The 20,942-nt window shown below is 40.3% G+C and overlaps 3 protein-coding genes across 4 annotated transcripts in view; 2 read left to right on the top strand and 1 right to left on the bottom strand.

Annotated features, from left to right (window-relative positions):
- The window catches only part of ei24 (EI24 autophagy associated transmembrane protein), a 15,516-nt gene extending 10,068 nt beyond the window's left edge, over positions 1-5,448 (top strand). Inside the window, exons 7-11 of the mRNA XM_017431142.3 lie at positions 1,809-1,928; positions 2,704-2,815; positions 2,906-3,017; positions 3,138-3,212; positions 4,038-5,448. Coding sequence (XP_017286631.1) covers positions 1,809-1,928; positions 2,704-2,815; positions 2,906-3,017; positions 3,138-3,212; positions 4,038-4,200 — 582 coding nt within the window. The 3' untranslated portion in view covers positions 4,201-5,448. The remainder of the gene's footprint in view (positions 1-1,808; positions 1,929-2,703; positions 2,816-2,905; positions 3,018-3,137; positions 3,213-4,037) is intronic.
- Positions 5,449-6,277: 829 nt separating this feature from the next.
- stt3a (STT3 oligosaccharyltransferase complex catalytic subunit A) lies at positions 6,278-15,955 on the top strand. Its single transcript, XM_017431136.3, has 18 exons — positions 6,278-6,378; positions 7,171-7,291; positions 7,399-7,459; positions 7,542-7,663; positions 7,749-7,894; positions 8,977-9,067; positions 9,298-9,404; positions 9,489-9,653; positions 9,769-9,949; positions 10,069-10,224; positions 10,311-10,402; positions 10,698-10,853; positions 12,590-12,778; positions 12,877-12,993; positions 13,070-13,172; positions 13,270-13,458; positions 14,696-14,811; positions 15,589-15,955. The coding sequence occupies exons 2-18, from the start codon at positions 7,204-7,206 to the stop codon at positions 15,625-15,627; spliced, it is 2,118 nt and encodes a 705-aa protein (XP_017286625.1). The 5' UTR covers positions 6,278-6,378; positions 7,171-7,203; the 3' UTR covers positions 15,628-15,955.
- On the bottom strand, positions 15,952-20,942 carry si:ch211-266i6.3 (cytoskeleton-associated protein 2). Of its 2 annotated transcripts, none has more exons than XM_017431138.3 (7): positions 20,397-20,942; positions 19,425-19,490; positions 18,545-19,341; positions 18,318-18,471; positions 18,026-18,086; positions 16,613-16,859; positions 15,952-16,514 (listed from the first exon to the last, which is right to left on the bottom strand). In XM_017431138.3, the coding sequence occupies exons 2-7, from the start codon at positions 19,467-19,469 to the stop codon at positions 16,256-16,258; spliced, it is 1,563 nt and encodes a 520-aa protein (XP_017286627.1). In that variant the 5' UTR covers positions 19,470-19,490; positions 20,397-20,942; the 3' UTR covers positions 15,952-16,255. The 2 variants fall into 2 exon arrangements, with proteins under 2 accessions (XP_017286627.1, XP_017286626.1); XM_017431137.3 differs by having other exon boundaries at positions 18,171-18,471; positions 20,397-20,941.

Here is a 20,942-nt window from a genome sequence, read left to right as displayed (position 1 = left end):
GACCCATGACTAAACATTACTTTGTGATGCCACCGGGTGGCGCTGACAGCAGCGTGCAGTTTCCTGTATGCTAACTGCTGCTAACAGAGCTCACAGAGCTAGTTCTGCTGCTTAACAACTTGAAGACAATGGAGAAAGACTAAACACAAAACCCTATTCAGCAGATTCTAACCTCCAGTGAGTAAAACATGGCCCCCAAAACGGTAATGGAGTAGCAGAAAGAAAGTTTGCAGTGAGGAAGAGGAGCCGTAGCTTCTTCATCATCATATGGAGCGGACGGAGTTTGTTCAGCAAACGCACTGCGGGTGACGTCACAGTTTCCGCGACAACGTTAGTGGCGCATAAATTGCGCAACACATATCGATAATGAATTTTGTTGCCAACGCTTTTAATTATCGAATTTTATCGATTTTATCGATTCGTTGTTGCAGCCCTAGTATGTTTATTGTCAAAAGTGGCAGAGGGTCCTAAATGTCATCAGATGCTCATCAATGGGGACGTTTGGCTCAGGGTTGTAAAACGGGGGGAGGCGATGGACCCACTTGTCTCACACCTTCCTCTCAAAGTGTTTAATTCTGGAAATAATGTGGAAGTTTTCCAGAGACATTGTTGAACGGCAAACTTCTCTGCCATTGTTTGCATCTATCAGGAAGTCTGTGGATTCCCCCCTTGGATCTGAAAACTCCAGGAAGCCAAGAACCCCAAAGTAGGCCTGTAAATGGGTTTAGTCTCCTTCCAGTTTTCTCAAAAAACACAATCCAGAATAATGCTTTGGATAAAATCTGGGATGAAAAGCTCAAAAGAAGACTTGATGTCCTACACATGAGAAACTTCCGTCCGCATCGACCTTGGTTGCATCTTTATAACACTGGCAGCCATGTGTGATGGCTCATTTCTTGGGCAGGAGAACCATTGTGCTGATGGGCCGGTCCTGTGGCTCGTCTTTGTTTTGGCACTGGCTGATGCTCCATCTCATCCTCCTCTTCAAAGTCAGAATTTTCAGAAATGTAATCCTCACATTCCAAAAATTCCTCCTCTTTATCATCGTCACGATGAGCAGACTTTCTTTTGGTCATCTTGATCAGTTGTGATAAGGAGCCACCTTAGAAAAGCTACAATTATTGTGTCCCGCCCCCAATTTTCGAGAAGCTCTGTGTTAGTTCCCTCAAAACAAAGGGTAAAATGTGTGAAAATGTCTGAGCAGATGGGTGTTGCTGCTTGAAATGTGCAGCAGTGTTGAAAAGCAAAGCTAACACAGCCAAACACTAACAGCAGGCTCAGACAGAAGGAGGACAAGTTGCACACTTTTATTAGCCCTGTGTCCAGTGGACCCAAACATCCTGTTTGTAATGCAAATGTGTAGGGGGGTATACAGTGTTTGATCACTGAACATGTGTTCAGGTATATGTTCTTCACAGAAAATGAGCCGAAGCCAATGAGTCTGGCTTTGAACAAATAATGAATGGTGTCATTTTTCCTTTGATAATAAATGGAGGCAGGTCCCACAGACCTGGACACCATACAAGGGGTAAATCTCTCATTTTTCACAGGAAGGACTACATGTCACCCTCTACCTTTCATCTCAGAGTTTGACAAACATCATCTTGTATTCAGAAGAACAACATTACAACCTTTTAGGTCAAACTTTGTAATAATGTGCATAATCTCATATTTTGCTGACTCAAAAATGTGGTTCTGATGTAAAAGGAAATGCACTTTTTGTAAATTTGATGACCGTGAGTGCAAGTCATTCCTCAGAGCTGTTTTTCCTCCCAGATTTAGGTATATGTCTGTGTTCTGTGTCGCAGGATATTGCCGACCTTGCATTTGAAGTGTCTGGCTGCAAAGCTCAGCCGTTCCCCAGCATCAGTAAGATCATTGCAGACATGCTTTTTAACCTCCTCCTCCAGGCGCTCTTCCTCATTCAGGTACATAATTTCACACTCCTGCTGTTTACAGACGACATTCTTATTCATTCACGTTGCAAAATGGCGCGGCAGAGCTCCATTCAGGGTGTTTACATTTGAACGTTAACACTAACGCTGCTCCCTGTGTTTGAAAGTCACTGAAAAAGTTGAATGTCATCACACACATTGTTTAATAAGCTACTAGAAAATATAATTTTCTGTGAAAACAGCATGAATGCTAAGTGCTCAATGACTTGGCTGAAGAAGAGGAAACTAAGTTGTTAAAGCTAAAAGGAACAAAATAGTTCCTAAAAGCTAGAAGAAGCAAAATGCTAGCCAAAAGCAGCAATGCTGACTAAAAGCTAAAGGATAGCGAGAAGCTAAAAGTATCAAAAGGCTAGCTAAAAGTAGCAGAACAGTCCCTTAAAATAGCAAAAGGTTAGCCAAAAAAAGGCCAAACCAGAGTAAGTATGCTGAAGTAGGTTTTAGAGAACAATATTTTTGAAGGAATAGAAGAGTTCTCAATGTATTTCTATGGGGAAAATATTGTAAATTTAAATAATTTTTTAAATATAAAAGTTACAAAAGTCACCCCAGCCATCTCCTGAATGAGCTGAATGTTTTGATATATGAATGGCTAAAACAGCACAAAGTAGACAGAAGTAGTTGGATTGCAAAAACAACCAGATGGAAAACTAAGAAACAGGAAGACAATGGTGTGAGTGCTGACTCAGCAGTCACACAGATCTGTCTCTCTGGACATTTCTGGTAAATTGAAGTGTTTGTGGTTCTTCAGGGTATGATTGTTAGCCTTTTTCCTATTGACGCCATCGGACAGATGGTGAGCCTCCTCCACATGTCTCTCCTCTACTCCCTGTACTGCTTTGAGTATCGCTGGTTCAACCACGGTGAGGTTATTTTTCACCTTCCACTCACGGTAAATCAGGTTAATTTAACACCAAGCTCAAACACAAAACAACCGTGTCTTTCTGTTTAAGGCATCGAGATGCACCAACGACTGTCTAACATTGAGAGGAACTGGCCGTATTACTTTGGTTTTGGTTTACCCATGGCTCTGCTGACTGCCATGCCCTCTTCGTACATCATCAGGTTAGTTACAGTGCTGCACTTTGCCCTTCAAACTAAAGTAAAATGAGCCACAAAGCAGATAGTTTCATCAGAAAAGTGAATGGTATGTTTCCTGTGAATTAATTGACTTTCTACACACAGTGGCTGCTTGTTCTCCATCCTCTTTCCGTTGTTCATCATCAGCGCGAATGAGGCTAAGACACCTACAAAGCTGTAGTGAGTATCACTCAACAACAACTACTTTCAAATGTTTAACACTGATCTATGACTCTGTCAGCTGTAGAATAGGAACCTAAACTCAAAGAAGATGAAGCAGAAAAACTTATAGTTCTTGACGTCTTCATCTTCTCTACATAGTTTTTTAGGTCTTCCACTTTTTTTTTCATCACATCTTGCAGAAATATTAGAACTTTTTATTTAATGCCTTTTTGTAAGTCCCTTTTATTGGTGCAAAAATTTTATTTTATGCCAGTCAAATGCTGGTATTGACTATTTACTGTAGATTCTACGACAGAAATTAGAGCTAAGCTGTTCTGTGAATCTAAAAGATCCATTTTGAGGCTTTTCTAAGTTGTTTGTTATACTCTGTAGAAACAACATTGGTTCATCCTTTGTGTTAGATGCCATTTAAATGTTTTTTTATTAGTCATGTTGTTTGGTAGCTCAGCTGTTAAAAACAATAGTAGTTAGGTGGAAGGGCTGGACCAGAAATCAGTTTAAAAAACATCAGAAAGTTTAGAGGAAATTGCTCCAGACCATTTAAATTCAAGGCCTGGCGTTGTTTGAACTGTATTGACTCCAGAATTTATTGGCTTGTAGTTGTACTTTCTAAAAGTTACATTAAAATTCATTCAGTGTTACATGAGATATTTTGCTAACAGGCACGCCTGCTTTTGCCTTTTGGCAGATTACTGGACAGTGTGGCTCATTGGAAGCAAAATCTAAAGATGTGATAGGGGTGATTAAAACTTTAGTTCAGCTCTGTACGTAAATCGTTTTGTGTGAGTTTCTGTGTCACCACTGATGTTTCTTCCCTCCCAGCCACTTCCAGCTGCGCCTCTTCTCCCTGGTTGTGCTGATCAGCAACAAGCTTTTCCACAAGACCGTCCACCTCCAGTCCTCCCTGACGTCGTCGGCCTCGTCTGAGAAGCTGTCCCCTCCCCAAGCCTCCCCGAACCGCCAGAGACTGCCACCCACGCACTGATGGCTCCACTCCAAGTGGAGAAGATCTCAACCAATGAGTGGCTTCAAAAGATGTACAAAAAAAAGAAATTCTTCCAGAAGGATTGCCCTTAATGAAGGTTATGTGCAATGGTGAATGAAGGGTTTACGTGTTTTTCTCTCATTTCTAGTCCTTTGCTTCTTCATTTTCAACTCCAGTCAGACACAAACGTTAGGTGTGACAAAGAAACTCTGTTACCAAACTATAGAGCTCTAGACTTTTAGTATTTTCTTTCACTACGATTGTTTTTTATGTGCCATTGGAATGACTTTCTTTAACGCATTACAGCACAAAAGATCACATGGTTTTAATGCTTAAGCAACAGTGACTAAAGAAGACATTAAATCAGACTTTTAAATCCCGAAAAAAGAAAACACAGGTTTGTTTTACCTTCGGTGTGTATTTTCTCTGTTGCAAGTAACATTCCTTCCTTACAGAGTGAATGTTTTCTTGCATGTGGCTGCAGGTGTCCGATCAGTTTCAGGTACAACTTTGTACGACTAGAAAGGGAGTGGTTGTCTCTTTTTTGTTTTTTAGTATTCAGATGGAGCTCATTCAGTTTCTAGTAGGATTTCTCATCTGTTCAGGAGCTGCTACAAAACGAATTGGTTACCTTTAGTGAAGGAGACCAAAAAACAAAGTCACTTTGTACGTTGACAGAAGTGTTGTCGTCCCAAAGCCCCGTTTCTCACCACTGTTTGATGTTATAGTTCACGAGGTGACACCAGCCAAGGCAAAGTTGCCCAATCACTTGCAGGTTGTGTGACAGTTTGTGATGGTAAGAAGACACTGCCAAACCACCGCATCTTTGTTTTGTTTTGTTTTCCACTTTGACCACTACAATGCAACGCTCTATAACAAAGGAGGGAGTCATATAGTTAACGTCTTTAAATCTTAAGAAAAGGGTGATCACTCTCAACTTGTTAGTCCTTTTCCCTCCTAGAGAGCTGATGCAAATGTACCTAATACCCAAAGATTGATTGATTGTTGATTTTTGTCCTGTACATAACGTTATTACCTCTCAACTGTTCATTCAGACACCATACCATACCCAGCGCCCCCGTCTGAACTTGTTCTCTCTCCCATCAGAGCCTGGCTGTGGATAGGGGCAATGATGTTGAATTGTGTGCAATTATTGGAGAAACATATGGTTTGTGCAGACTGATGTTTGTGAGGTTTTTGTAAAAGTAATACATCTAATTTCAATAAAATTGGTCAGTATTCAAGGTTTGATGTATGTTTGTCCTTTTTCTTGGTCAGTAGTCGAACAAAAAGCTTTTGCTATGCGAAAACAAATTGAACTGGAAAATGGTGTCAATTCTACCTCACTTCCTCCAATGTATTTTTACCACCAACACGGTGGTATTAATTTTAGTAAGCAGCTACAAATTTACATCATAAGTTTTATATACTCAAGATTATTGTTGGAAGGTAAAAAGAATGGAGGTGGTGACAATGATTAGTTAAAGTAAATTGCTTTAAATTAACAATTCTTTATTTTGTTTGGTTTTATTGTTTATTTTAATTCATTACTACTTTATGTATCTATACAGAAACATTTACTTAACAAGTTGACTGCTCAGCAGTACCAAAGGAATATGATAATGGTTGGATAACAGTCTTACAAATAAAGCAATATATTGCTTTATTTTTTTCTCTTTGTTGCTCATCGCCATGTATTTCACTGTAAATATGCCAAATAAATAAAATGTCATAGAAACAAAAACAAGTAACATTACATTATTTTGTTCAAAAGAGATGAAACTCTTGATTTTTGCATTTAATGCAGTATATTATACTTTCAAATGTTAAAATATAACATGTTAGAATGCATAATTTATTACACTGGTTTCATTAAAACAGCTGTTAAAAACGTGTAATTTGGGTTTTAGAAGTATCGATCCATGTGTATATATATATTTTCCGCCAGTAGGGGGCGACACGTGTTTTCCCCCACTGTTAAGGACACGTCACTACACAGCAACGGCGAGGCAGGAGACGAAATTTGATTGACGGTCAAACAACCAATCAAATGTCTGCGAGGTTTCAATGGATTGAAACTCAACCAATAAACGAGCACATACGCTGTGAAGGGGGCGGGCTTACGTTAAGGTGAAGGTAGTGTGAGTGAAAAGTGTTTGAGAAGCAGGAGCGGAGCGGGTAAGTGTCTGTAAACATTTAATGTTCAAATATTATTTTATTGAAGAGTGAAGGTTTCTGTTTAAAACCGTTTTCTGGAATCCGAAGTGCTTAAAAAGTAAGTCAGAGGAGGAGGCGCGTAACTACGGTCTCCAGTCAGCGGCAGCTAGCTGATTAGCTTAGCTAGATTGAGATACTTTTAACTGGAGGAAAACTGCATCAATAGCCCGGCATGATGCTGACTAGCCAAGAGACATTGCTTGCCTGTATGGACGCTTTTTGTGCAGAATGTCTGTTTTAATATATATATATATTTGTCTAGTTAAAATCGGTTATAAGCTGGTGGAAGTCAATGTTGGTTTCTGTCAGTCAGGGTTCGCTGTGTGTTGGCCAGAAATATAATATTAACATTAAGTTGAAAATTACTGGGTTTTGTGGTCCAGTCCAGCCCCCNTTAGATACCTTTTATTTAAAACAAACCTGGGGAAAATGGGTACAATCCCTGCAGTCAGGGCTTCCAAAGTGGCCGCTTCCTGCTTCGTGACGCCATATCTACTGCGTGGCCTTATCTGGTTGGGCTGAACATAGACGTTCACAGCAGCAGCTGAACTGCACATTTGTTTCTGCCTTTCGTTCCTTTAAAACCTTATCTAAATAGGGTTTATATTGCAGGATCCCCCCCCCAAAAAAAAACAAAAAAAAAAAAACAAAAACAAATGAGCCAGTATGAGCCAACATTGGTTAGAAAATGTCACAGCAAAGGCTTCTTTCCACAGGTGTGTTTCATATCAGTGCTTGTTTTCTTCTTGGCAGGTAGTACGGTGAGCTGTCCCTAACCTCGCCAAAATGACCAAACTGGGCTTCCTGCGTCTGTCCTATGAGAAGCAGGACACATTGCTGAAGCTGCTCATCCTGTCTATGGCAGCTGTCCTCTGTGAGTCCTCTGCAGCCTTTCAACTTAGCAGCACTGTTTCCTTTATGATAGAAAAAACAAAGAAATCAACGCATTGGATCATCATCTTTTTCTATTTTCTTCCTCAGCATTTTCAACCAGGCTCTTTTCTGTGTTGAGGTTTGAAAGCGTCATCCATGAGTTTGACCCGTAAGTTCTGCTTGTGTAAGGGTTATTTTGATAGAATTTCACTTGCAGTCTGGTTTAACCTTCCTTTTGTTTTTACAATCAGGTACTTTAACTACCGTACGACCCGCTTCTTGGCAGAAGAAGGATTTTATAAGTTTCACAACTGGTTTGATGACAGGGCATGGTACCCCTTGGGGAGGATCATAGGTGGCACTATTTACCCCGGTAAGGCTTTAGAGCTTGTAATTGCTCTACACACCACATAAGGTTAACAAAAAGAATAAAGTAAACTTTTTTTCATCTCCTTCAGGATTGATGGTCACGTCTGCTGTCCTCTACCATGTTCTACATTTTTTTCACATCACTATTGACATCCGCAACGTCTGTGTCTTCCTCGCTCCCTTGTTCTCCTCCTTCACTGCGATCGTCACCTACCACTTCACCAAGGAGCTGAAGGTAAACGCATCAGGTGCATGAACTCGCAACAGGGTTCCTGTGCAGCCTGGAAAAGCATGGAATTTTGTTTTAGCTTTTTCCAGGTCTATGGAAAGAATAGTATGAATAAACATTAGTGTTTTCAGACTGTTTTACCTTTTGCATTTTCTGAAAGTTTGAATTTTAATTTTATTAATAATAAATTGGCTCAAACAACCAGAAGATTTTTCACTTTTTTTGTATATAAAAGATTAACTTAACCATCATGGTGTTTGTTTACTACATGAAGCCTCATGTTTAAAGTTTTAGCCATCATTCTTCTCAGAGTTTCTGACTGAGAACCTTTTAGACCACACAGCAAGATACGGTCTGAGGGCCAGAATTGGCCCTTGGATGATCTCAGTCTGGCCCCTAATATCTTTAAATGAAGACATAACTAAATTAAGTCTGTGGAAATGTATTGATGAAACTTAATAAAATTAAATGAAAACGGAAGTATCCGTCTAAAAGCTTTGGAGTAAACTAGTCAAAGACATTTATCTACCCAGTTTGTTGTTCTAGAACCAGACTGAATATAAATACAATCATAATCATGTTTCTCCTCTGTAAGTTCTTTGGTTTACAGAGGAGTTCATGGTCGACTCAATGACCGGAAGAAGCTCAGGTTCTGTGACTGCAAAACAAGCCCAGATCATCTTTCCTCCACCTCTGAGTAGAAACGCACACAAACACTCCAGAACGACAAACTTCCTAATCTTGTGCGTTTTTAGAGAACCTTACACTAACTGGTGACCATTTAATTGATGCACTCAGTTAGCATCACTTCCATAAGAGTAGTAAAGGTGGACTTATTTTTTCACACACTATTTTGGCATTTTATCTTGGATTTTAGTTAAACATGGGGGAAAGCACAGTGTATTATGTGTTGTTTTGAAGGTTGTATTTGCCTAAATTTAGAACATGAACAACCATTGATTTAGTAACTCATCAAATTAACTGTTAGTTGTTTTTTTTTTAAAAAAGATGTTTAAAATTTAAAGGAGTGTTCTGTGTTTTTTCCTGGTGATAGTGAACCTTTACTGTGTCTGGTATTCTCTCTTTAGGATGCAGGTGCAGGGCTCCTGGCAGCTGCAATGATTGCTGTGGTTCCTGGTTATATCTCCCGTTCTGTTGCTGGCTCCTATGATAATGAAGGTACCACTGCTGCAACGACTTACCAGTTTATCCTTAAGTTAAGGAGAAATGTAGTCTTTTTGTGATGTAAAGCATTGTTGCCACCTTTTTGGTATATGTTTGATTAACATACTGAGTTTTGGATAGATTGTTGAACAAATTCAGTCATTTATTGAAGCTTTAGGACGATGTAGTGTTGGTTCTTTTAAAAACATTTCAAACTTTTTTTTTTTTTTCCAACTCCCACTCAGGTATTGCCATCTTCTGCATGCTGTTGACCTATTACATGTGGATTAAAGCTGTCAAAACGGGCTCAGTGTATTGGTCATCCATGTGCGCCCTGGCATACTTCTACATGGTAAGGAGGTGGAGAAGTCTGCTCGTCTTACTGTAGGAACCCAGAGTTCAGAGGTGAACGTGACGTCTGTGTGTGTGTGTTCAGGTTTCCTCCTGGGGTGGCTACGTGTTCCTGATCAACCTCATCCCCCTCCATGTCCTGGTGCTGATGCTCACAGGCCGTTTCTCCCACCGTATTTATGTGGCTTACTGCACAGTCTACTGCCTGGGCACCATCCTGTCCATGCAGATCTCTTTTGTTGGTTTCCAGGTAAAAAACAAAACAAAACAAAACAACAAAGCTGTTTTGTTACATCACCAGAAAATGGCTGTTCTGGGACACTTGTTGAGCTGTGTCCCACCTGTCTTTCCTCCTCACACACCAGCCAGTACAGTCATCAGAGCACATGGCAGCCTTCGGTGTATTTGGCTTGTGTCAGATTCACGCCTTTGTGGACTACCTGCGCAGCAAACTGAATACTCAGCAGTTTGAGATCCTGTTTAAGAGTGTCATCTCTCTGGTGGGCTTCATCCTGTTGTCTGTGGGTGCTGTTCTCATGCTGACAGGTAAGGTGTGGCTAAGCAGATAAATGGCAGCTAATTAATGGAAAGCATTTTTAGAACATTGTTTTTGTATTTTATTCTTGCATTTCTGATTCAGTTGTTTTGTCCTGGGTCTGCCTCAGGTAAAATATCTCCATGGACTGGTCGTTTCTACTCGCTGCTGGACCCCTCTTATGCCAAGAACAACATCCCCATCATCGCCTCAGTCTCTGAGCACCAGCCCACTACCTGGTCCTCGTACTATTTTGACCTGCAGCTGCTGGTTTTCATGTTTCCAGGCAAGTCTGCAGCCTCACCAGACGGTTAAATATGATCGTTACATGTTTATCTCCAGTGTAGTTACTTCATTTCTCCCTGCCTACAGTTGGTCTTTATTACTGCTTCAACAACCTGTCTGATGCCAGGATCTTCATCATCATGTATGGAGTTACCAGCATGTACTTCTCAGCTGTCATGGTATGACTGTGTAAATATAATATATTTTTAACACGATCCATGTTGTTGTTGCTCAGATGGTTGTGTGGCTGTATCGAACCTTGGATTTCTCTGCTCCATCAGAGTGTGAGAACGAGTGGACGAGTTAGTCATTTTATAAACTGAGCTCTTGTTTCTAACTCACAGCATCACACCCACTGAGATGTCACTAGTTATGTCATCAAAATTTAATTTAAACATAGCACTTTTTTTGTCAACAAAACCCACCCATCACATGGATTAATGCACTATTTTTCTTTTAAATAAATTATCTCAGGTGCGCCTGATGTTGGTTTTGGCTCCAGTCATGTGCATCCTGTCGGGCATTGGCGTGTCCCAGGTACTAACCACCTACATGAAGAATTTGGATGTCAGCCGGCCAGACAAGAAGAGCAAGAAGCAGCAGGACTCCACCTACCCCATTAAAAATGAGGTTTGTGCCAAGTTAGGAGCTGCTCTGAATGTGATGGAGTATATTTTCTGTCTGGAGATGTCACACTTTATTGGAGGTTGATCTTTTACTTTTTATTTGATGGGTTTTTTTGGGTTTTTTTTTTTTCCGTCTCTCTCTTTGTGCCTTTAAACTTTGCACTGCAGGTTATAGTTCTTACTCCATTTTTTTATGAATTTAAGAGCTGCTGGATTTTCTTTAGGAAAATATTTCTGAATTAAAAAACAAAACATTGTTTATTGTGGTCCTGTTATATCTGTAATTAGCTGGCAGATATGGTGGAGCCCAAACCTCCACCATGGCTATAAAAAGATCAGGGTATGCCTTGGACAGGTCACTGGTCGGTCAGGGTCAGGACAAAGATATGCCAGACAGACAATTGTAAACCAACACACTCACTCCTAAGATTAATTAATTGATCAAATGAGTGTTTGTGACCAGTGAGCCATGCAGAAGTGTTTTGCTCAGCCAATTTTTAAAAATCACAGCCTATTTTTGTGTGAACAGCTTGAAAAACTGTCCTTGGCTGTGCACACGGTTTTGTTGTCCACATCATACCCTACTTGGCAGCTGTCTCTCCCCACATTTTCAACTTAATCTACTGGAATAATTATTATTTAATGTTTTGAATTGGTTTTAGACCTGGACATTTGTTGCTGTAGCCTCTGATATTTTCTGTCACAGTAAAGCTTCCATGCACGTGTCAAAATACAGCTCTGGTGCTTGAGAATTACAGAAACTGAATTGAGAAGATATGCTGGTGTAGATTCTCAGTCATCCAGGCCATGGTAAATTCAAAAAAAGTTAAAAAACAAAAACAACTGGACTTCTATCTATAATATAAATATAATATAAATATATAATCTCCAATATACTGGAGAGACCAAACAACCTCTCCACAGACGCATGGCTCAACACAGGAGAGCCACCTCTTCTGGACAGGACTCAGCTGTTCACCTACACCTCAAGGATAAGGGACACTCCTTTGAGGACCAAAATGTTCATATTTTGGACCGAGAAGACAGATGGTTTGAGAGGGGGGTAAAGGAAGCCATCTATGTCAAAAAGGAGAAACCAACATTAAACAGAGGAGGAGGTCTTAGATTCCAGCTTTCAAAAACATATAATGGAGCTTTAGGCCTGATCCCCAGTCAGTTTCACTCCAATCAACACCTGCACTCATGTGACCAGAGTGGCCCATCAGTGAGTCAGACAAACAAGGATTCTAACGAGCCTCCATTGTTCAGAGAGTGAGAACAATTTGCAAGCAATCCAGTTTACATCACATCTCAGCTTTAAAAGCTCAACTCTACGCTCTATTTCTGAATTGAGAAAGCTCCTCGGATGAGAAGCGAAACGTCTTCAACTACAGAATAGAAGTCCAGTTGTTACTGTTTTTTAACTTTTTTTGAATGAATTGAGAAGAGTTTGAGATGCTCGCCACAACTGTTTTGAGATCATTTTTTTCGTTTTGTTTTTTGCACCAACTAGTCAGAAATAGTCACATCCTGGTGAGATGCTGCTCTCTCATAAACCAATAAAACTTTTTAGTTTCTCTTCTTTCGGTTCAAGTTAAACATCTCCCAACTCCACAGATTCATCTTGTGACTGTTCAGACGGGGCAGATCTTTGAATAAACCGTTTAAAGGAGCATCTAGCTACAACAGAAACTGTTAGCTTGTGAACGGATCATATTATGTGTTATATACACTCACCAGGTTGCCAGTGGGATGATTCTGGTTATGGCTTTCTTCCTCATCACGTACACCTTCCACTCTACCTGGGTGACCAGCGAAGCCTACTCCTCTCCCTCCATTGTCTTGTCGGCCCGTGGAGGTGATGGCAGCCGCATCATTTTTGACGACTTCAGAGAGGCCTACTATTGGCTCCGCCACAATACTCCTGAGGTCAGTCGTCCTCACAGAACAAGGATATAGTCCTTGTTGTCACAGCTGTTGGACTGTGATTTCCATTTACTTTAGTAAATTAAATACTGTGTTCACAGGATGCTAAGGTCATGTCGTGGTGGGATTATGGCTATCAAATAACTGCTATGGCTAATCGGACCATTTTAGTGGACAACAACACGTGGAACAACACTCACATCTCCAGAGTTGGACAGGTGAGTTCGGTAACCTTGGGGCTACTTGTGTTTATAAGATGCTGCGGCGTCACCTGAGCTCTGCTTTACCCTGCAGGCCATGGCGTCCACAGAGGAGAAGGCCTACGAGATTATGAGAGAGCTAGATGTCAGTTATGTCTTGGTTATATTTGGAGGACTGACTGGCTATTCCTCAGACGGTATGTCCCATTTCCGGGTAACATCAGCCCATATATATGAGTCTAAAGTTGTGTGTGTGTGTGTGTGTGTGTAAACGTTCATCTGTGTTCATGACAGACATCAATAAGTTTCTATGGATGGTCCGCATTGGTGGAAGCACTGACACCGGTAAACACATCAAGGAGCATGACTACTACACTCCCACCGGAGAGTTCAGGGTGGACCGCGACGGCTCCCCCGTCCTGCTCAACTGCCTGATGTACAAAATGTGTTACTACCGCTTTGGACAGGTCTACACAGAGGGCAGTAAGTACATACATTTGTCTTTGAATGAGACACTTTGATCAAACAGGAGACTGAAAAATGTTGTCTGTGGTTCTGTTCCAATGTGCTGCTTTTCTGTCACATCTTAGGACAGCAATGGATTAGGTTGGACTATCATTTTTTAGACTTATAAATGATCTAAATGGCTTTCTTTATGAAAAGATGCATAGCAGCAGCAGTGTGTTAATTTAGTTTCTTTTCAACTGTTGTTAAAGAAATAAATCCAAACTTTCCTCAGCTCCAGTGTCACAACAATCAGCTGCTGGATCTGTTTTTCATCATGGATCAAATGAACAAAAATACTTGCTGAAAAGTGTTTGAGCTGTGTCTGACTCTTTACACTGTTAAATAAGCCTTAATGATCTGTTTAGCCACTTTGAAGTGGGTTTCTGTGTAAAAGTTATAAACGCTTAAAAGGGCAAAGAAGCGAGCTTGAAATAATCAGTCTAGTTAAAATGGGCAAATTTGAACAATTAATGTGACTGTCACACGTGTTGTTGTTGTTTCCTAGGGGTGGATTTGTCAACACAACACCTACCGTTCACTCCTTTCCTCAGAAACTCAGACTGTCCCATTGTCTGTTTCTGCCATTGTAGTTTTTTTTTTTTTAAACGATTATAAAATAGGAACGAGGGAAACATTTCTCTGCTAAATGACTGCTGAAATTAGATGAAGAAGCTTAAACTCAGTTAAAATTCAAAAAATGTTTTTACTTTAAAGCTCCATCCATAATACTTATCTTGTAAATGGCTTCTTGAACAACCTTAGTTTGACTGCAGTATGTTGTTGGTTTTTTTTTTATACTGAGGCTGTTAACGAAGCCATCTACAGCAGGTAAGATTTTACTTTTACACAAAGCCCACTTTAAAATGACTGAACTGTTCCTTTAAATATGTTTGAGTTTCAGCTTCTCATCCACTGCTGCTGTTTCACATATGTAGTGTCCTCTTGAAATGGCAATGATTAGGACAACACAACATGCAAAAAACATCTAACATTAAACTAAATTGACTGATTTAGGGTAAATGGCGAGCAGTGTGTGCGTGTCATGTTTTTCATCACTTTCACTGGCCCAGTTTACATCAAGACCCTGAAAGCTGTTTCAGCAGTTTATTACATCCAGTAGTTTGTGCAGGAATGTTCCTGTTGGAGCTGCAGCTCCCATCAAAATATCAAGCTCAACCATTATAAACGTTAATTCTGATGGTGTTCTGTGCAGAGAGACCGCCTGGCTATGACCGAGTGAGAAACGCTGAGATTGGGAACAAGGACTTTGAGCTGGATGTGTTGGAGGAGGCCTACACCACAGAGCACTGGCTGGTCAGGATATACAAGGTAAACCTGTCTGCCTTTTAACAAAGTTTCTACATCATTAAATGATCAGGGTTTAATGTAACTCATCTGGGTTTTAGTAAAAACTATTAATAAATATTCCTCACCTTTGTTGACAGCTAAATTCAACCATCAGTTACAGAAATTCTCCCGTTTAGACTTCAAAATATCTCGGCACAGTTCATTTAAATATGATGCAGCTTTTGCTTTAACGCTCTCCACCACTCAAATTCCCTCCCCCAGAATGTAGAGTCTGTCAACTCTCCTTCTCACAGCTTTTAGTCATTTCTTTTCAGAAGAACTTCACCCTTTTCTTTCAACCTGGTGTCTGATTCTCCCTCTGCCTGTTTACATCCAGGAATTATTTTACCGACTCTATATCCGTTACACGCCGAGGCGGTCTGAATGGAACTCAGTGCTCGAACGTATCATAGATGATACCTGAATACAGAAGTTCAACTTTCAGTCTGAAATGTACATCCAATGACTTACTGAGCGCTGAATAAAATTGGTCCACTTTTTTATAAGAGATTTTGCTAAAAGATGAGACAAATACATGATTACTAGGTTTGGGCAGTGAAAGAGTGTTTTTGCTTAAAATGCACATCCAATAATTACATTATCACCCACCAACAATAAAGTCAATATTGTTTTTGTAAAAAATGTTTAATTTAACACCATTTCAGATAACTTCTTATTTTGATCACCTTTCACTGTTCCTGCAAGCTGTATTATTACCCAGATGTCTTAAAGTCCTAAGTCATGTCTTTTCTCTTTTAGGTCAAAGATCTGGATAACCGAGGTCTTTCGAGGACATAAGTCTTCAGACAGCAGTAAAAACAGCCTTTTAACATGCAGCACTGAACACCTTCCCCTGTGAAAGAAAAAGCTTTTCTTTTTTTATACTTCGAGGAAGAAAACTGCATTTGAGATTTTTTTTCCCCCTCCTTTTTTTGGGTTTACAGAAATGTCTCATCTGGGATCAGAACTGTCTTCTGTCAGGATGTAATTTACCAATGGGTGTATAAAAGAAAGCAGTGTTCAATTAGGAGTTTTTTTTTTTTTTTACAATGTGGTCAATTAAAATGGGATTAAATGTGATCATTGAGTGTTTGTATTTGTGTAATAAATACAATAGACAAATGGACTCGGCACATGTTTAATCTGACAGGTTCAAAGATGCTTGTAATATTTGTGTTGTGCTTTTCATGCCATTAAAATATTTAGTCTTTGAATAAAGTAAAAGCAAAAAGGTGCATTATCCAAACTTCAAAGCACAGTTAAACACTGACATATATTGCAAAAGACATTACAGGATTAAAACTGAAATTCTCAACAGAGCAGGGAAAAGAAAAACCACTGTTCTGTCCAGTAGATGCATATAGCTTTGTAAAACAAACTTTAAAGTCTGCCTGGTTTCACGTCCTTTTAAAAGGCCTTCTCACAGTCAGTCCTGGTCCGGCAGCTCCTGCAGCAGTGCAGGGTTTTTCCTGTAAATGTACGCATTGGCATCGTCATCCAGCTGCACCAGCTCAGCCAGCGAGGACACACAGGGGTCGTGGTCGGCGAGCATTGAGGGCAGGCGGGAGGATTTGCGCTGGATGCGACAGGAACGCCGCACCGGGGTCAGGAACTTCAGATCTTTGATGTTGCTCTTTTTCTTCGACGTGTTTGTGCCAACCTCGTCTTCGATTGTTTTCTTGACACTGAACACATGATGAAGCAGAGAAATTGAAGAAAAATAAAAAACCAAAAATGACCAGGGAAAAGTAACAGTACTGTGACTAACAGCACACAATCCCACCTTTGTAAGTATGGAGTGGTCTTCACACTGTATTTAATGATCGAAGCATCTTTCATTTTTTCTGGTGTCGTCTCCATCACATCATCATCACCACTTTCCACTTCCTCCACCACTCCCTGGGCACTTTCTTCTTCTTCATTCTTTACCTCCTCTGACTCAGTCCCTTCATTCTTCAGCTCCTTATCACACTCCTCTGGTTTGTTGTATTCTTCATTATCACACTCCTCTTTCACCTGCTTGAGTTCATCTGGAGACAAATGACATGAACAGATTGTTTTGTTATAGGCTTCCTACACAGTTTCCATTTTAAAATTCCAAACTAATTGAATTTGTTCTTTTTCCCTAAACTAGTTTTTCACAAGCCTCTATAAACAGTGTGATTCATTTGTCCTAATATCAGGATAGGATTGTGTGGTTTTTGTTTTGATTTTAAATTTGTATGAATTAGGCCTACTTTGCAAACCTTAAATTGAATCTACAAATCCAGCTTAGAGACCAGCACTTTCAACTACCCTTTAAATCTTTAGGTACCAATTTTTGTATTTAAAGCTACAAACCACAAGAAAAGTATGATTAAAAAAAAAAAAAAAAATCACTAAATCCTAAATTATGTAAAGAAAAATTTTTAAGTGACCCTTTTTTTTTTAAGTTTAAATGTAGCAATTGGAACACCAAAGACAAGCCAAAAAATTAAATTCAAAACAAAATCTAAACAATATCTTTCTCATATTGATGGCTGATGTGTCTTTATATTAAAAATTTCCAAACTGCTGCTAATTACCGCGTACATTTTGTTCACCTACTGAAACAGCCGAAGTGACTGAAAATAGGTCAACGATGGCGACGTCCATGAAGAGCCATCCAACAGCTTTAATTTATTGGTGCACATTTCTGCTCGGACTTGTTGAGTAAAGTATGGACATATAAAGATAAGTTAGGCTGAAACTCACCAGTAGAGCCGCTTGATATTGTATAAATAAACAATATTGTGTAATATTACTGAGATAAGATCAATTGCAATAAACCCAGATTTTCATTTATCATATCACTGAGATGTGGGCATCAAACTGACCAAATATAATATTACCAGCAGAAGCTGAATGCATGGTACTTGAAATATAACGATCTGTGATTTATCGCAGTCCAAACAGTCCTTTCTTTAACAGTAAAGTGTTTTGTTTACATGGAATGTGGACCTGCATTTTAGATTTTTATATCAACATATCTGGAAAACTACAGCAGTAAAGTCAAACTGCACCATTTGATATAATTCAGGAGAATTATTGGTATGAGATATATGAAAAGAGTAGCTTTAATACAGGTCTTATCTTTTAGAAAATATTAAAACCAAATTCCACTTTTTAAGAATCTGCAGGAACCCTGATAGAGAATGACAGCGTCCCAGTAACTTACTGTCGCTGCATCTAGATGGTGTCACCAGGGCCTCCAAGGCATCACAAAGGTTCACAACGATCTGTTAACAGAAAACATCTTTATTTGTCATTTTGCAAAGTAATGGATCTAGTTTACTACAAGGAGGGGAAAAATGTTTCTGTACATCATCCACTCTGTCCTGAAGGTCGGGTGACAGATCTCCATCAGAGTTTTCGAGCAGGTCCAGCGTGGTGTTCATGACCTCTGGAGTTTGGCTGTGTGTCGTTACCTCTTCATGACAAGCAGCGACATTAGGCCGCAGGTCACGTACCTGCAGGCCGGGGTCAGCAGCAGGCAGAGGCTCGACATTGGACCGAACTTCAACCTTGGCTTTGGCAGGAACCTTGTTTGAAGGTGCTGCGGTCGTCATGGCCGGCCTTTTGAGAGTCTTGCCCTTGGAGGCCAGCCACTCGGCCAGTTTCCCTCTGCGGAAGAAACAAATGTGTTCAGAGCAACACCAAGCAAACTTCACACAGTTTCTTTGAAAGAGAACTTTACCTTCTCTCCTCTGCAGTCTCCATGGAGAACCTGTACTGGCTGAGGGTGCTTGAGACCGCACCGTTATTAACCTTGTCTGTTACTGGAATCTTTGGCTTAGTGTTTTGATTCCCACTTGACTTATTGGGAGCCTCAGTGGTGTTTCTGGATCTGGCAGACGTTACAGTTGCTGAGAAGGTTCTGGTAGGAGGACGACTGGAGAAGAATCCAGCAGGACGACTGTTGCTGGCACCAGCTTTGATCACCTGACCAGGTTTATCAGACACTGATTTGGACCTGATCGGTGCAGGCCTTTTGACGCTGTGCCCAGCTACGTCAGCGACAGATTGGGATCTGTTCTTTTTAGCCATGTTTCCAACCCTCTGGCTCTCTGATCTAGGTGCCGATGGTTTTGGATCTGCTGTACCCGCAGCGTTGCTCGACTTCCAAAGGGACCCAATTTTTGACTGAATGACCCTGCCTCTGTACATTCCCGGGGCGGACTTTGATGGCGGCACAGCAGCCAGTGACTTCGAAGCAGCTGCTTTTTTAATCTTTGCAGCCTGTTCCTGGCTGTTTGTCGGTCGTTGAACATCTGCAGCAGCTGCTTTCCCATCTCTCTTTGCAGTCTTCACCTTTCTCAGAGCATCCCCCAACACTGGCTTTGAGTCCACCTGTTTAGACTTTACCGTAAGAGATTGTTGTTTGGTTGTGGTGTCCTTTTTGTTCCCCTTCAGCTGGAACGGGACCACAGATGTTTTGTCTCCTCTGATAAAGGACTTAGGTCCATGTGCACGCAGAGTGTTTTCCTTGTTTCCCTGAAACAGTTAAAGTAGAAACATTAAGCGGGGTGAAACAGCTGGGTAGGTGAGCTTTATTTATTTATTTATTTTTAACTTACTTTCTTGTTGGTGTGGTTCCTTTGTGTAACTACGACACTCTCCATAGTGTTATGCAGTGAAGACTTCTGGAGGGTAAGCAAGGAAACGCCCAGTCATGTTTTCATACATTAACACTGAGAAAACTGTATTTGACATAATATGAATGTAATGTCTTGCTAAACCTTTACGATCTCCAACACCTTTACGCAGCTGATAAAGGTTTTTGATCGTTATGAAAACAAACCTCCTGAACCACTGTTGTTATTCATTGGCCTTGATGTGAGACTTGTGTTGGTGCCTTGTTTGCACTTTTTCATTTATGTTATCTTAATTTATTTGTAAATGTGACTTAAATTAGGATTCAAATTAGGTGCAAACAATTTGTATTTATTTTAATTATATTTTTGTTTAAAAAATTATTTCAAAAGTTCCTTTTTGTAAAACTGTAGTTGTGTAAATGTTTGGCACAAATATCTTACAATATCACATAATAAATAGCCATATTTTCAACTTTCATCATTTTTTTTTTTACTAAATCTCAGTCGGCTAGTGATCGGCCGGCGAACGGCCACTTACTACCGGGCTTAGCCTCGGGGAAAACCTGGAGTCATTCGTAACACATACTCTGAGCGTTATAGTGATGAGATTGTAAATAAAGTTTGATCAAAATGTCTGCAAATCCGTCCTTTGTCACCACGAAGTGATCAAAGATTAAAATTCTGGCACAAAAGACAGCGGGCGATACGCATTTCTTCAAGGTTTAGCCGTGCAGTCACTTATAACTGGGAAAACAAAATATTCATACATGACTGAATGCCTTTTTATACTTCATCGACTGACATTTCATAAGACCCGAAGTGCCAACATGACATCAGGAACAAACAAAATGAAGGTGCTGCATCCTAAACGGTGAACTTGTCGGATATAGTCCCGCTGCTGTATCTGTAACTACAGTAGTCTTAGGTAAAATTGCCAACATGTCGTTACCTTACCTTGTTGAAGTGGTTCGGAGAAAAAAAAACTCAACAAGAGCCTCCTGAACACCCCGCAGTCTGTGGACAAACACGTCGGTGTCCTTCTTGAGGGTAAACGATTTGATTTGACTTCGCGCTCCTGCTTTCTGATTGGTCACCAAGTATCGCGAGAAACCTAGAGTAACCAATAGAAAGTGACCAAAAACTGAACACGAGAGTTGAAACGGGCTGGTGTCATCTGTTTGTGTCAAAACGCTTCAATCCGCTTCGTTTGAATGTTTAAACCCAAACAGAATTCCTGAAATACCGGACCCAACCCGCCCAGAATCAGAGTCCTGACCGCCTGGAGGCAGTTAGAGAAGGCCTCTGATTCCTCACTCGCTCCTGTTCAAATACACATCCGTCCATTTTCTTTACCCGCTTCTCCTTCAGTCAGATAATGTGAGTCTGTTTTAAATCTAAAATATAAACTTTAAGCCACAACGTAAACACAAAATATCTGGAATACGTTAAAACTTTTTTAACAGAAAAGGTTGATGGGAACTCTGGTTCAGGAGCGAAACT

This window comes from Kryptolebias marmoratus, linkage group LG13, assembly GCF_001649575.2.
Source record: "Kryptolebias marmoratus isolate JLee-2015 linkage group LG13, ASM164957v2, whole genome shotgun sequence".
NCBI classification, from domain to species: Eukaryota; Metazoa; Chordata; class Actinopteri; order Cyprinodontiformes; family Rivulidae; genus Kryptolebias; species Kryptolebias marmoratus.
Note: the sequence above shows the minus strand (reverse complement) of the source record. Positions and strands in the feature narration are given on the sequence as shown.

Bases quoted from the DNA above. Each gene is read 5' to 3' on its own strand.
- stt3a (XM_017431136.3), top strand. From the start codon at position 7,204: ATGACCAAACTGGGCTTCCTGCGTCTGTCCTATGAGAAGCAGGACACA. The intron at 7,664-7,748 runs GTAAGGCTTTAG...CATCTCCTTCAG, and splicing joins AGGTGGCACTATTTACCCCG to GATTGATGGTCACGTCTGCT. The intron at 10,403-10,697 runs GTATGACTGTGT...AAATTATCTCAG, and splicing joins TGTACTTCTCAGCTGTCATG to GTGCGCCTGATGTTGGTTTT.
- si:ch211-266i6.3 (XM_017431137.3), bottom strand. From the start codon at position 19,469: ATGGAGAGTGTCGTAGTTACACAAAGGAACCACACCAACAAGAAA. The intron at 18,472-18,544 runs GTAAAGTTCTCT...TTTCTTCCGCAG, and splicing joins GAGACTGCAGAGGAGAGAAG to AGGGAAACTGGCCGAGTGGC. The intron at 16,515-16,612 runs GTGGGATTGTGT...TCATGTGTTCAG, and splicing joins ACCACTCCATACTTACAAAG to TGTCAAGAAAACAATCGAAG.